Source organism: Bos grunniens, chromosome 28 (assembly GCF_055505025.1).
Source record: "Bos grunniens cultivar Pamir isolate PY7600 chromosome 28, Bosgru_T2T1.0, whole genome shotgun sequence".
Classification (NCBI taxonomy): Eukaryota; Metazoa; Chordata; class Mammalia; order Artiodactyla; family Bovidae; genus Bos; species Bos grunniens.
In genome coordinates, this window is record NC_141192.1 from 5212140 (window position 1) to 5227957 (window position 15818).

The 15818-nt window shown below is 48.5% G+C and overlaps 1 protein-coding gene across 7 annotated transcripts in view; it reads left to right on the forward strand.

Annotated features, from left to right (window-relative positions):
• GRID1 (glutamate ionotropic receptor delta type subunit 1) overlaps positions 1-15818 on the forward strand; it is a 687534-nt gene that overhangs the window by 139852 nt on the left and 531864 nt on the right. For 6 of the 7 annotated variants that reach the window (XM_086381183.1, XM_086381179.1, XM_086381184.1 and 3 more), the window contains one exon: positions 4650-4934. In XM_086381183.1, the coding sequence (XP_086237309.1) occupies positions 4650-4934 (285 nt within the window). Of the gene's footprint in view, positions 1-3339; positions 3410-4649; positions 4935-15818 lie in introns of all 7 variants that reach the window. The other variant, XM_086381181.1, reaches the window with a different exon arrangement.

Here is a 15818-nt window from a genome sequence, read left to right on the forward strand (position 1 = left end):
AGAATTATAACAAAGGCTGTTATCTTCTAGCGAGCTGAAAAACACCTCTAAGCTGGAGACAGAGTGACTTCTACCCCCACTATGCACCAGCAGTGCCAAATGGTTCTTCACGTACAAAGGCCTTTCAGAGAACGTGCACAACAGCTCTGAGAAGTGGACGCCATCATTTTTCTTTGACAGAAAAAACAGAGGCCTGGAGGCCGAGAGAGGGTCAGCCCCTCCCTCACTCAGAGTCCCACAGCGTGGATACGACAGGGTCGCGGATGTGGCGCTGGGGTTCGGTGTCTCTCTCCCCAAGAGGAGGTGTGAATTGTGTGATACCCTGTCCTAGGAATGAGGACATTCCATAACCTTGTGGAAGCTAATAGCTGGTGTGGCTTTGATCTGATGTATTTTGATCTTATTATTTTTATGTTAGGAGCCTCTAAATGACCATCATTTCAACAGAGCCCCAATTAGCAGGCCATTCACAGCGGATTAGAAATTGACTTGTATTAGGCCTCTCCATTAGCGCCTAGGAGAGGCTTCCACCCTTAATTACCCACCTCGTTCATGGAGGAGGTGGGGGCCTTGAGGGATTTCAGTGCTATTGCAGGTGGCCGTCCTGGGCTGGGTCAGGGTGCCACCTCCGAGGGGAGGGCTGGTCAGCAGCAGGAGTGAGGTCATTCTCTGCTGTAAACTCCTATGTCTTGGGCTCCTGGACAGGATTTGGGTGGGATATTGATAGGGAGGTGGGGATGCTCAGGGAGAGGGGCAGGGGACTGACTGTGTTTGGCGTCTTTCTTGGGCCCAGCATGGGGTTGGCACTGTGGTCCACATTATAAGTCAGAACTCCCATAGCTCTGCTGTGATTTGTATCCTGAATTAATAGACAGCAGGGATTCGGGAAGGAGACATGCCCATGGTCACACAGCTGCTGACCGGAGGAGCCCAAAGCAGGACTTTGTCAGATTCTAGCGCTCCTTCTGCTGCCCTGGGGAGCCCAGGCCCAGCCAAGAAGCTGGTGTCTGTGGCTGCCACTAGGGCTGGGGCATGGGACCTGCTCCCTGAGCACGTTCCTGGTACCCAGCCCCTGTGTCTGTGTCACATTGCACCCCTCACTCACCCTGCTCCCCCTCATCTCTCCTGGTCTACATCCTTTTCTTCCTCTGAGGCTCTGATGCTAACCCCACGTGAGTTCACCCTCCTCTGGGTCCCAGGGACCTTTCTCTCTCCTTCCTCCCAGGCTGAACTGTGGAGTCCAGCTCCTTGGTAGATGCTAAGCTCCGCAGATGGGGCCTGTGTGTGTCCTGTTCCCACCCTGAACTCAATGCTCATTGCAGGGCTTTGTGCTTAGAGGGTGTGCTGAGCGTATGCATGAAACGCATAGCGGGGAAGAAACAAGTCCATCCACGTGGGAGTACAGGATGTGGGCTCGGATGGAGAAATGGAGCCTTGGGGGCTTCAGTGACTCAATGACAGAGTACCTGTGGAATGGGCACCAGCGGGGACAGGGAGGGGCGCTTGCCATCAGACGTCAGGCAGTGACCTGAGACGGAGCAGGTGGGGGTGCGTGATGGAGAGCTGAGACCCTGCGATGGCGCAGTGAGTGTCCTGGGTGGGACCAAAGACTTGAGATCCTGGGCGACTTTACACCCTTGTGATGTGTGGTGAATTCTGCAAGATTGCTTCTAAGAGGTTTCAATGCTGTGTTATTGGCATTAAAGAGAATATGTACAAGAAAGAAAAATCCATTTATCATCACAGACCTTGGCTTTTAGTATTTTCTCTTGTCTTTTTCATAAGCGTGCTTTTTACCTAATTGTAGAAATTGTTGTAATCCTGGCGAGTATGAAATGTCATGCTCTGGTTTTGTCACAGTCGCCCCGCAGAAGCATCTTTAGACAGGAAGGCGTCTCAGTCCGGCCTCAGAAGGCGTATCAGTGGTGCGGCTTCACAACTTGTTATCTGGAAAATAGACACAGTGATGCCTGCTGTACCGGGATGTCATGAGAATAATGCGAACTCATGTATAGAGAGGATTCGACAGAGTATTCAGCACAGAGAAAATTCTCACAAAATAGTCCCTCCTCCTGGAGCTTCTTACTTATCCATTACCGAAGGATTATTTTCCTTTTGTAAAAGAATAATCTGTTCACAGCATGAAATTTTGGCAAAGTACAGAAAAAAGGGAAAACCACGTTGAGGCTTCACCTAAAATGCGGTCACTTTGAGCGTTTTGCAATATTTCCTTTTGGTCTGTCTTTCATGCATGTTAAGTTTTATTTGATTGATATCATAAAGTACATACAATTTTGTCTGACTTTCACATAACTTTTTAATGACAGATGCTTTCCCATGTTATTGCAGTATCTTCATAGATAGTTTTAAAGGTTGGGTGTGCTTTCAACAAGTGGAACACTTTTGTGTCGCTCACCTGTTTGCATCTTTTCGATTGTTGGCAATATATCAAGAATCTGGATAAGTATCCTCTGAATGTTTTTGGATCTAAAGCCATTTTTTTTCCTTAAGGTTTTTTTTTTTTTTGATGTGGGCCATTTTTAAAGTCTTTATTGAGTCTGTTGCGTATTGCTTCTGCTTTATATTTTGTTTTTTTTTTGGCCCTGTGGCATGTGGGATCTTAGCTCCCTGACCAGGGGTTGAACTGCAGCGTCTGTATTGGAAAGCAAATTTTGTAACCATTGGACCACCAGGGAATTTCCTAAAGTTATTTTTATATTATAGTTTGGGTAGATGCCCAAAGTGGAACTGTTGACCAGAGGGCATGCAAATGTCAAGGACTGTGGTATTATTGTATGAGTTTTTACTGACTGCTGTGTGCCGGCAGACACGTTGTGTCCCTGGATGAGGATGGTGAGCGTAAGGGCATGACCTTTATTCCCCTGGAACCTGAGGTCAAGTGGCAGAGAGAGACAATTCAGTATCGCGAGAGGGGAGGTGTGGGGTGCAAACGGAGTGCGTGACAAAGGTCCTGAGCCAGTCTGGGGTGTAGAGTCTGAGTCTTGGAGCAAGAGTCAAGGTCCAGAAGGCAAAAGGAAGTGCGATAGGTTCCAGGGAACAACGACAGGCGGACAGTGGGGCAGGGCGGCAGGGGGGACCTGAGGCTGCAGGCGCTGGGGAGCCTGCCCTAAGGAGTTTGACTCCCTGCCCAAGGCTCTTGGGGGCCACCAAGGGCTTTACTCAGAAGCACGGCAGGATTGGATCACAATTCAGGAGTGAGCTTGGCCAGGTGGAGCCTGAATGCGAGGGCCCAGAGCGTTCAGGTGGTTCTGTGATCTTCAGTAGGGACTGTAGAGAACCTCTGATTTAACCACCCCCTCCTTCTGCCTTGTGTTGAAGCCCAAGGGTTCCTCAGGAAGAGTTGTGGGCCGTCAAATTGTCCTCGTGCTGAAGCCCATGAATGTGCAAGGTGATTGTCCCTGCGTGGGGAGCCACTGGCCTTTGGTATTGGAAAGCCTGGGGGTGTCTTCCTCTTCCTGCACCTTCCCAGCCTCCCTCTGCCTTGCTCCTTGGGGTTCCTCCCTCTGGTCTTCATCTCCTTCTCTCAGTCTGGTCTGAGGCATTGCATAAACCCACGTGCTCTCAACTGAAAGATCTGCATTGTCAAAGTTGTTCAAAAGTCTGCCGTCTGCAGCAGATGGCCTGCTGACATTCACAGGCTGTGTTTTGAAACTGCATCTGCTTTCCCACATTCCTGCCGTCACATAAAGCATTATTAATAAATGTTTGCTTCAAAACTGGTGCAGTGGGTTGCAGTGTTGGGAGGTGCATCGTTCTATTAATTGGTCTGATGTTCCAAAAAGGCGTAAGAGTGTGGCTAAAAGGGGTTACTGGAACTCATGGTGACTGGATGACTTCAAAAGGCGGTCCCTAAGTGTTCCCACCCTAGAAATGGCTGCTGACACCTGATTGTGTTCCTCCTCCACACCTGCAGTCAGTGCCCCGCTGTGGGAGCCTCTTCCTTTTGTTATTGTCAAGTGGCTTTTAAATAATCCTGGTCTTCTGGAACCAAATACTTCCCCGGGGGTTTGACCCAGTATTTTTATGGTATGAATCAAGTGGACTTGGCCAGGAGACTGAGGGATTCTGGGATTCGTTGCCTACAATCTGGGTCTTCGGGGGTAAGTGTCTCCCTGGCTTTCCAATGTAATTCATTCCCTTCCGCCCCAATCAGCTCAGTTCAGCCAACGATTGTAGAGTACACAGTACATTCTTGGCCTGTGGCTTGGCCTTGGGGATACAAGGATCAACAAAATGAGCTCGTGGCTCTTAAGAGGCTCACAGCCCAAGTGGGAAACCAGATAGCTAATATAGTAGCATGGCTGAATGTCTCCGGCAGATGTGGGTAGGAGCCTTGTTCTACTCTCCCTGTTTGAGTAGCCTAGGATGAATGATTATGCCTCTCTTGACCTCTGTTTTCTCATCTGTTGAATGGACACAAGAGTATCTAGTTGGCAGCGTCACTAGGGCATCACAGACTGTGGCTGTGAAAACCTCTGGGCTGGCCTGACAGGGTTCTTGGTCCCTGGAGGGAGACGGTGTTTCTTGGAACCCCAGGAATGAGCTGCCCAGTGTGAGCTGTGTGAATTGAAGCCAGGGCAGCATCACCCCCATGCTGACCCCTCCCTCTCTCTCCCCTCTCTTTCCAGCCTGTGACCTCATGACCCAGGGGATTCTGGCCTTGGTCACGTCCACTGGTTGTGCGTCTGCCAACGCCCTGCAGTCCCTCACAGACGCGATGCACATCCCGCATCTCTTTGTCCAGCGCAACCCAGGGGGCTCTCCGCGCACCGCCTGCCATCTGAACCCCAGCCCCGATGGCGAGGCCTACACGCTGGCCTCCAGACCGCCCGTGCGCCTCAATGATGTCATGCTCAGGCTGGTGACAGAGCTGCGCTGGCAGAAGTTTGTCATGTTCTACGACAGCGAATATGGTGAGTGGGGGCAGGGGCTGCTCTGGGGCTCCGGTGGGGGCACAGCCATGGTGAGTGGGGGCAGGGGCTGCCCTGGGGCTCCGCTGGGGGCACAACCAGATGCCGGGAGACCTGCGAGCTGGACCTCACTCGTGGAGGCTGAGCCCTTTGGAGAGGGCTGCGTGTGGACGGCGGTTGGTGGTCTGAACCGAGTGGGTCTCTGGGTGGTGGGACCCAACCTTGAGCTTCGTGAGTAGGGGATGAGCTCTGAAAACAGATCTGTAGACAGGCACTAGGTTGCCTAGCAACAACACCTTATCATGACAGCTGAAGTTTGAATCATCTTTGAGTTTTCAATAAAATATTAATAAACTGCTGGCAGGGGTCCGAGGGCTGCACGCAGGCAGCAGTGGTGGGGACTGGCCAGCGTGGGTCCTCCCGGAAGCCTCCTCTGCAAAGTGTCCCCCTCCTGCTGGACGCTCTCCCAGCCTCCCCAGCTCCTTGCCTCCCTCCATGCTGACCTGCCCTTAGTTTCAGGGTTTCAGGCTGGGGCAAAGGTCAGGGAGAGGGACAACCTTAATGTCGTGGACCCAGGTGGGCATCGTGTGGGTCTGGGGACACAGGGCATGGCTGGATATGGATTCTTTGAAGGCCTACTGTATAAAAAAAATAATAATTTCGTTGTTAGGAAACTAGAAAAATGGGCTTTGAAGAGATAGCTTCAGGTTTTCTATGGCTGCTTTGTGAAAATGGAGACCGGTTCTGGTCCCAAGATAAATGGTTTAAAAATAAAACCTTTTCATTGAAAAAAATTATATGTTTAAAAAACCTGTTTATTTTTTTATTCTGAGATAATTGAGACTTACATACAATTATGAGAAATAATTCAGAGATCCTGTGTGCTCCAAAATCTTGCCTAACTGTCACGGCGTACCACGAGCAGGACTTCCTCCTGACATAATCCGTGGCCTTGCTCACATCCACCCGTTTGCACGCACTTGGGTGTGTATTCGCTGTGTGTGCAGTTCTGCCACGTGTGGATTCGTGTGCCCACCACAGTCAGATTCAGAGCAGTCCCTCACGAGGACCCGCACGCTGCCCTTTGATAACCACAGCCACTCACCGTACATCTTTAAAGGTGAGGGTTGGCGCCTCACAGTTGGGGCCGGGGTAGAATGAGGTAGACCCTCGAAAGTCCTTTTTTCCTCTCTTGGTGGATAATCCCTTTGCCAAGACTGTAACTAAGAAGGGAAAGCAGCATATGTTTGCATTTGCCTAAATACTCTGCTTCTCTAAGACTGGAATGTTGTCCTCAGCTCTTAAGCAAATATGCTGTCTGGAGTCTTCCAGAAGGAATTGAAAAGCAAACAGTCACTGTACTGAAATTAAGATGAGGGGGGTGATGGGGACAAAGGAGGCCAGAGGCTCCAGGTGCTTGAACTGGACTCTGTCCAGGGCCTGGCTTCTCCCTCCCACCCCCGCTCAACCCCTGACTCTGGGGAGGACTTGGAGAGACCATGTCATAGTCTGGGGGCTGGTACAGAGAACATGGACCTTTCAAGGAATTTTAATGTAAGACAAAGGAGAGATGTGGGGGAGACAAGGCAAGACCTTTGAGGTGAGCTAGGAAACATGTTTCGTTCTGTAGCTACACTCCTCTGCCCCTCTCCTCTCCCATCCAGACCCTCCAGTCAAGCCAAAAGGTGCACTCCTCTTTTGTCACACGGAGACCTTTGCTATCTCTTGTAGGATTGAAGTTACTTTTCAACCAGACTGACCTTTATTAGTAATTTTATAAACACACAGGGTTACCAATAGGTTTTTTCGGGTGGATCACTGCTGGCAATTGGCTGAACCTTGATTGCTTTGTTGGGAAGGATTCTGAGGAAGCATATGGCCTTAGCAAGATAAACCGCTGTGATTGCTCCATGAAGCATCATGGTGCAGGGGATGGACTGGCAGCAACCCGCCCTGTTTGCTAAAGGTGGCTGTGAATCAAGCGTCTCAGAGCTGCTTACACATGGCTGTCACTGTCCAAGGTGCTGACCATTTGGCATTAGCCTTCCTGAAGGCCAGTGCTCTTTCATTGGGTTCTATGTAGAACCTCCTGCCTTTGCCTGCCCTGGCCATTACCCTCCTGATTTGACAACCTTTGAAGCCAGCTTTCTACCCCAAACATTCTCTGTAAAACCACTCCAGCACCTGTGACTTGTTTTGACCTTGCCCCTTGCACACAGTCAAATCTGTGGCCCATTTTTAATATGTTATGTAAGCCAAGGGTGTAGAAACACACATGCTGTTTGATGCAGCCCCAAGAATCCAGAGTGTGAGTGCTCCTCAGCTTGGCTGGCATTGGCCTGTCTGAGGGCTGTGGATGGATTTACATTACTGATACATCCAAGACAAATGGCGCCTCCACAACCCCTCAGGGCCCTTCCTCCACCCGACCACTGTAGCACTAGCTGCGATGAGCCCAATTACAAAGCAAATTGAGTGTAAAGACTGTTTCATTTCTTCCGAAGTCACACAGAAGTGGGCTGGGATATAGTAACTTTGTTTTTTTGATGCTGATCTGCAAGTATCTTTACATATATTTATTAAGGCTATTTAGTAACTGTCTGAAGTGGGATTATTGCTGCATTTTACAGATGAGGAGCATGAGGCTCAGAGAGATTCCTTTTGACTTTGATGCCCATGCACTTAGCCATGGCACCATCTTATTACTGTCATCTGGGGCTTGCTAGGCTCCAGCCTTCTCTTATCACCAGCCAGGCAGAGTTGATGCCAAGGATGGCGTGTGTGGAATGGACTTGGCATGCCCTAGGTTTGTGCAGTCAGTCACTTGGATAAATGTCATGTGTAAGATCCTACCCCTGCAAGGTAAGGACTGGTCCTTCCTCCTTTGCCCCTCAGCCTTCCTTTAAACCAAGGAATGTCCTGCCTTGGGTGGAGCCTGAGGACTGGGCATCTGGGTCAAGGGTCAGAAAGGCAAAAGCAAGTTCTACGACAGAACTTGGCAGAGTGGTGGGAGAGGAGTTTGTATGTTTAAGGTTTACAGAATGCAGTGCCATTTGGTAAAATTCCATTTAAAATACTTGTATGCTTGTTGTGACAGCGAAAGGAAAAATAAAAGAGAAGCTGACATTTGGGAGAGAAAATCTGTAACATTAAAATACCAAAAGTTTGGACTGAACAGAAGAGAGAACTTTCTGTCTTGCCACTTGGATTTCTGGGCTATTCATGTGTGTTCTGGGGAGGGTGTGCTAGAAGCTGCAGCCACAATTTCTCCCCAGTGAGCACATTTGGATGAGGGATGTATTTATGGTGGGATCTTAGAAACCATTGACTCATTCATTCAACAAATATTCACTGAGTCCCTACCATGCACAACTATTTTGCTAGGTACTCATTTTAGATGTTGAAACAGATGGTTGGAGTATCTTGGCTAAAGTTGCACAGGGCTGGGATGTGAAGTTAGGACCCCAGGGCTCCTTCCTCCATAGCATCTTTGGGGTGTGATGCTCCCTGTTAGCCTCTTGAACCAGCTTGCAGGCCTGGGATGAGTTGGCAGCAGGGATTCCACAGAAGCAAAAGCTTGGGGCTCTAAATGTGTGTCCATTTCCTATTTGTGCTTGTTTTTAAATTATTTTTTTAAGTTAAAAGTTGCACACTTTTACAATGTATATGTCAAGTTAAAAGAATGATAATGAAGTGAGCTCCCACGAACCCAGACCAGTTTAAAAAATGTACAGGAGAGGAGGGTTCAGGAGGGGGAACACATGTATACCTGTGGTGGATTCATTTTGATATTTGGCAGAACTAATACAATTATGTAAAGTTTAAAAATAAAATAAAATTAAAAAACAATAAAAAATGTACAGGAGCCTTAAGTGTCCTCATCGTATCATGTCATCTACCTAGGGGATCTGACCAGTATCATGATTGTGTTCTAATGAGCTCCTTGCTTTTCTTTATAGCTTATCATACAAGTATGCATCCTAAAATACTTACTGCCTAGTTTGGCCTCTCCATGAACCTTAAACATCTTGAGTTAAACTACTGTACACTTTTGTGATTGCTTTCTTTTCTTAAATGTTTATTTATTTTTAATTGATTGATGATTGTGATTGCTTTATTTTTTATTAAATATTGTGAACTATTGGGCCTATGCATGTTTTACTTTGTTAGATCATTCCAAATTACTTTCCAAAGCATTTCTACCTATTTTCACTGCTATCTGCAATGTAAGAGAATTCTCGAAGCTCCCCAACCTCACCAACACCTGGCATTGCTTTTAGTTTTAAGATTTCATGTGGAAGGTGTCTCACTGTGATTTTGATTTGTATTGCCATGATAAAAGATGAAGCTGAGCGTATCTTTATGCGCTATTTTTGTTTGCTCTTCTAAATACCCATGTGTAGTTTAAAATTTTTGCCCATTTTTAAAATTGAGACTTTTCTTTTGTAAGTTAGGGATGTTAAATGCCTTCTTTCAGTTAGCTGCCTTAGTTGGCAGAAGTTCTATACTGTAGTATCCAATTTATTCATCTTTTAGACAAGTAGCTCCATTTCCTATCTCATTTAAGAGGTCTTTCCCTATCCAAATGGTATAAAGATATTCTCCCGCGGAAACCTTCCTCTCTGCTCTGAGAGCAGATGTTGCCCTCCAGCCTGAGTGTCCACAGCTAGGTCCTGGCTCTGAGTATGCCTGGATCCCTATGGCTAGACCATCTCTCCCTGCAGCTATGGCCTGACATTCTTCCCTGACACTGCTTTGCTCTGCTGTGGCCATGGAACTGATCTTATCTTAGTGGTGACTGCGCAGCTTGTGGCATGGTGGTTCAGGAGGGCTTCCTGAAGGAGGTGGCATGTACGCAAGCCTCTAAAGGACTTGAAGTAGGAAATAGGCAAGCAGAGGGCACTGGGGGCAGATAGGAGGAAGAGTGTGCCAGGCAGAAGGAAAGCATGCTGGAAGGCCTGGGGGCAACAGAGAGGGAAAAGATATGGCTGGATTGTGGGCAGTGGCCAAGGGTGGGGCTGGAGCTCGGGGCCAAGCAGGCCTTAGAGGCCTCACTGGTGAGCACAGAATCTCCAGAAATCCTTGAGAGCCATAGCTCGCCTCCTCAGGTGGTACCTCTGGGTCCTATTCATTACACCCAGTCCAGAGGCCTGAAGACAGACTCGGGTCTTCTTTTCTGGAGGGCTCTGGTCTTTCTGTTGTCTGTGTCCAGACTCATTGGCTTCCTCTGAAAGGAAAGATGCTAATGCACAGGAACAAGCTGAGGACAAATCCCAGACCCCGAGGCAGGCCCTGAACTTCCCAGGTGACCAGGCGGCCCAGATGTCTGTGAGTCACAGTTCATGTTTCTCCAGCCTCACTCCAAGCAGGGCGCCGTGCAAGCGCTGTGCGTGCTCCAGCTCATGGCATCCTTACAGCAATCCTTCGAAGTGGGTTCATACCACCCTCGTTTTACAGGTGAGGAAACTGTGACTCAGAAAACTGAGTGAGTGGCTGGTGAGTAGGGGGTTGGCTAAGTGTGATTCCCGAAGCCCAGGTCACCACAGCTTTGCTCACAGCCTCTTAATCCTTGTGGCAAAGCTGTGGGGAGCAAGGCCCGCAGGTAGACTCTTCACTTAATGTACAAGGGTTTACTGGAGCACTGTTGGTGACCACAGATACTGCCAACAACCATAATGGTTAAATATGTTATGATACATACATAATGGGAAACCACGATTCCTAATGAACCAAGAGGCCATGGTTCCAACGCAGGGTACTGTTAGCTCATAGCAGCAAAGTGAGGGTGGTGGTGTCAGTATTGCTCTGGGTAGAAGCAAGGTCACGTGTGTGTGTGAGTACACGTACAGTGTCAGGGGAGAGCTGTGTCAGGGAGGGAAGCACAGTGACTTGGGACAAAGATGGGAGATCTGTTTTTTTGTTTAACGTCTTTAAAGTTTTCTATCAAGTACCAAAAATAGTAAATACAACAGTGAGGGTTGCCATCCTTCCCGCTGATCGCCCATGGTGAATTCCCTTTTTGTCATCTAAGAATAGGGATGGTAATTTCTGAGCTGCAGATTAAAACCCCTGGCAGAGTTCCGGTACGTGGCAAACGGTCTGTATGATAATAACAAATCATGAGTGGGAACTAAGAGTGGCAGTCGTCAGTATTCTTCCTTCCCAGGACTGGATGTTGGCATAGGGCTTGGTAGAGTCTTGGCGTGAGAGCTTTGGCTGTTTGTCCCTCCTCAGGATTATCCTTGAGTACAGTGGTTAGGAGCATGGACTTGGGAGCAGTCTGCTTCAGCTGAATGCTGGCTCTGCCTCTATAGCTGTGTGACACTGGACAAGTCACTCAACCTCTCTCTGCAATGGTTTCCTGATCTGTCTAAGGGGAATAAAGTAATCATTCCTATTTGCTGTGCTTGCTGTGGGGATTAAATGCATTAATACATGCCAAGGGCTTAGTTGGCATCACCAAATCAATGGACGTGAGTTTGAGCATATTCTGGGAGATAGTGAAGCACAGGGAAGCCTGGCATGCTGCAGTCTATGGGATTGCAAAGACTCGGACACGACTGAGCGATTGAACAACCATAAGAGCTTAGCACAGCGCCTAGCACCTGAGTGCTCAGGAAGACTTCCTTACTCAGAAGCTACAACTGCTGGAGCCCCCTGGCCTCTGAGCTGGCTCATCTCTGCTATGGCTTGTTCTGCAGTCCAGGAAACATCTTGCTTACGTCCTTGGTGCTTGCAGGAGGAGAGAGAGTTCAGGGTCAGCTCTCTCACCTGCAGGGGACACTCCAGGCCACCTTGGTGGTGGAGGGGAGTTGCTAGGAGTCCCCAAAGACTCACTGCGCAGTCCCAAGTGGCTCTGATGAGTCATCACACCTTCTCAGCTGGACAACCTGACAGGTTCCCTTGGTGAACATCTGTTGGCAGTTGGTCTTCACCCCGAGTCCTCCTGATAGGAAACTCCTCAGAAGAAAGAGAATTGGACACCTACTATTTTAACCAATGCTTCATGCCAACAAAGTCTCCTTTCTGATGTCTGGCATAGGAAGTCAGACAACTGAGCTGCTCCGGTGAGCCTTCTTATTAATAACACGTATCATATCATTATGGCATTAGTTTAAATTGAAGTAATAAATACTTTTTCCAAGAGAAATGAGTAAGTGAGTTTAATTGCTAGGAAACCTACCAAGAAGTTCGACAATAACTTTACTGGGACGAGTGTTTTGGGTTTTGTTCTTCGATCTAATTATAAAGCAACTGCACTTCAGGGCACGTTAATTGTAGCATTTGCTGGAAGATTAAAGTTCATTAACTCTGAAGTTCCATCACCCTTCTGTCGGATTCCATGGTGCGTCTGAGGACGTAAGGAGATGCCGGATGAAGGACAGGAAGACAGGGGTGCCGGCCACCCTCGCCCCATGGCCCGTTGCACAGCTGGACCGAGGGAGTTGCCACACCAAGACCTTGGCCAGACCTACACTTCCTTCTTCCCATGCAGTGCCACAGTGCCCCCTTGGAAGACAAATACGGCTCCCTTGACTTTCCCATCCTGCCAACCCTGCTTCTCCAGACCTCCTCAGCCCCAGCACACAAGAGGGAACAGGTTTTTCTGTTAAATATTAGAATTCTACTAGAATTCTAGGAAGGGTATCCACAAGATGTGGCCCCAAACATCTGGAAGGACCATTGGCCCAGTGAGACCCCTGCCCGCTCTCCTAGTGAAGTGAAATAGAACGTCCTCTTCATTGTCTCAACTGAAGCATCTCTTACCCTCCTCTCTGGGAGAGCATGGCTCTTTCCTAACAGATCCAGCAATGTTAGGGGAGTCCCTTCATTTTTTGAAGTGAACTGTATTGAGGCATAATTGGTATGCAATAAAATGCACTCATTAGACACGTGCTGTTTGATGGATTTTGACAAATATGTGTAATAGAGTAACTGCTATCCCAGTCGAGGTGCAGAATGTTGCCAGGTATATAGAAATGCCTTTGTTGTGAAGAGAGACCATCATAACTAACTTCCTTCTGGCCCCAGTCACTTCAGCAGTTGCTGGAAGACCATAGGCCCTGAAAAGAATGTTATGTGCCTGGAACCTGCAGTGTCCTCTGCTCCTAGGAGCATTTTCAGAGACCTGGAGTGCCAGTGTGTCTGACCAGAAGACAGGGAAAGGACAGGGAGGCGTGAAAGGCGGGGGAGAGGAGGGGAGAGCTGTGGAAGCCCCGCAGCAGCTGGGAATGGTGTTCAGGCTAAAGCTGTCTCCATCCAGATGAGAGCCCTGACCGTCTGCTCGCTGGCCAGAGATGACTTGTTTTCCCTTGCCAGGCAAGATCTGGCACCTCCTTGAGAGGTGACATTTGGGTAGTTATGAGCACAGACTCCAGCATCAGAAAAGAACTGCACGTGAGTCCCGCTTCGTTGCTTATTGCATCCTGGGTGAACTGTGGTTGCCCTTCAGAGCCTTGGTTTTACTGATCTGTAAGATGGGTATCATAGCACTTCTTTCCTAGGTTCCTGGCAGGTCCTGGCCAGGCACATGCTCAGTGCTCTAGCGGGTTGAGAGTCTTTAAAAGTTTTCCTTTGCTTCTTACAAAGGGATCTCAGCAGATGGCATCCAGCTCCGAAGTACCCTTTTTTGAGGCCTGGGAAGTGGGTTTCCTTTCCTGGTTGCTCAGCAGGTGGGACCTGGGGGTGGGTGGTCATAAGTCTTGCTTGACTTGTGTTTAGACAGCATCTCTGAAACAGTGTTAAGAATGCCCTTCTCCTCGGGAAGCTAAGGATGCAGAAAGGCCCCAGGAGCCCCTAAGAGGTTGTGTGGGAGCCTCAGATCTAAACTCGAAGGTCCATTGTGGTGACTGAAACTGTCCCCACTGCTCTGGAATAACAGCCACGGTCCTTGCAGCTGGCCTCCCTGCCCTGCTCACTGTCACCCTCTCTCCTCACTCCACCCCGTCTGCCCGCCTCCTGCTCTCCGTTGCTCCATGAACGTGCCGGGACAATTAGGCATCAGAACCTTTGCACTGGCTGTTCCCTCTGCTTGGGACACGCTTCCCATAGATATCTGCAGGCTGCGTCCTCACCTTCAGGGCTTTGCTCCAGTCCCGTCTGCCCCCCACAGGCCTTTTCTCATCAATTGATTAAAAAATTGAGCTCCTTTTCCTCTTGACGCCCTCTTCTCCTATCCATGCCTTTTTTTTTCATTGAATTTACTGACATTTGCTTATTTTTTGATGTTTACCTTCCCCTAATGAGGATGTGAGTTCCACTCAAGCAGGGATCCTGTGTGTTTTGGTAAGTAATGCTGCATATCCAGCATTTAGAATAGCACCTGGAATATAGTAGGTGCTCAAGAAGTATTCAGTATATGAGTGGATGAATGTATGACTGGGGGCATTTCACTGACTATTTATTTTTCTAGGAAACATTTGTTTCTTTTTATGAGATTCCCAATTACAACAATAATATATGATTTCATGGAGTCCAGAGATCCCTTCATGGGAAATAGATGGGGAAACAGTGGAAACAGTGTCAGACTTTATTTTTTTGGGCTCCAAAGTCACTGCAGATGGTGACTGCAGCCATGAAATTAAAAGACGCTTATTCCTTGGAAGGAAAGTTATGACCAACCTAGATAGTATATTGAAAAGCAGAGATATTACTTTGCTAACAAAGGTCCATCTAGTCAAGGCTATGGTTTTTCCAGTGGTCATGTATGGATGTGAGAGTTGGACTGTGAAGAAAGCTGAGCGCTGAAGAATTGATGCTTATGAACTGTGGTGGTGGAGAAGACTCTTGAGAGTCCCTTGGACTGCAGGGAGATCCAACCAGTCCATTCTAAAGGAGATCGGTCCTGGGTGTTCTTTGGAAGGAATGATGCTGAAGCTGAAACTCCAGTACTTTGGCCACCTCATGCGAAGAGTTGACTCATTGGAAAAGACCTTGGTGCTGGGAGGGATTGGGGGCAGGAGGAGAAGGGGACAACAGAAGATGAGATGTCTGGATGGCATCACCAACTCGATGGACATGAGTTTGAGTGAACTCCGGGAGTTGGTGATGGACAGGGAGGCCTGGCATGCTGTGATTCATGGGGTCGCAAAGAGTTGGACACAACTGAGCTACTGAACTGAACTGAACTGAACTGAAAGGTCAGGTGAAACCTCACCCTCCTCCACTCCCACCAGAGCACCAGTGTGTTCAGCCCGCTGAGTTTCTGTCTACACTGTCCTCCTTGGCAAGTGTGGAGGGAGCATTGTGTACTCCACAAGGTTTGGGGCTTGGCGAGATTTCAGATGGGCCCAGGCTTGAGAAAGCTTTCCACACAGTTACACAGGAGGATTAAACACAAAATCCCTGTGTGTATCACAGTGCGAGGTTAGCAGTGCCGCTGAAGTTTTGTGGGTGAACATTTTGGGAACCTTGTGTTCTGTTCCTGCCTCAGCCTTTTTTCTCGCTCATCTCTGGACTATTGACAAATCTTTCTCATCCTTGGTTTTCTCATTTTGGTACTGGGGATAATAAAAATGCCTGCCTCAAAGGGTTCTTGGGAGATTGAAATGAAATGAAATGATGGATATGAGAGTGATTACTCATTTGTCTCTCTCCTCTTCAGTACCCAGGACAGTGCCCCAAGTGTTGGCATGTGATTGCAGAGCCTTGCAGCCTAAGCTACTCCCCAGCCCATCCCAACTCTGCCTTGGGAGGCGGTGGGTTTTGAATTAGCTGGGAGCAAGAAGGGCTCCATCAGGTAGAGGAGGGAGGAGGGAAATTCCAAGTGGGGTAAACCTGTGTGCAAAACATCAGGGTGTGAAATAGCACACCGTGTTCTGGAAGAGGAGAGTTTGGAGGACCAGCGGCTTGTGCTGAGAGCTGCAAGTGATGGAAAGTGTCAGAGGG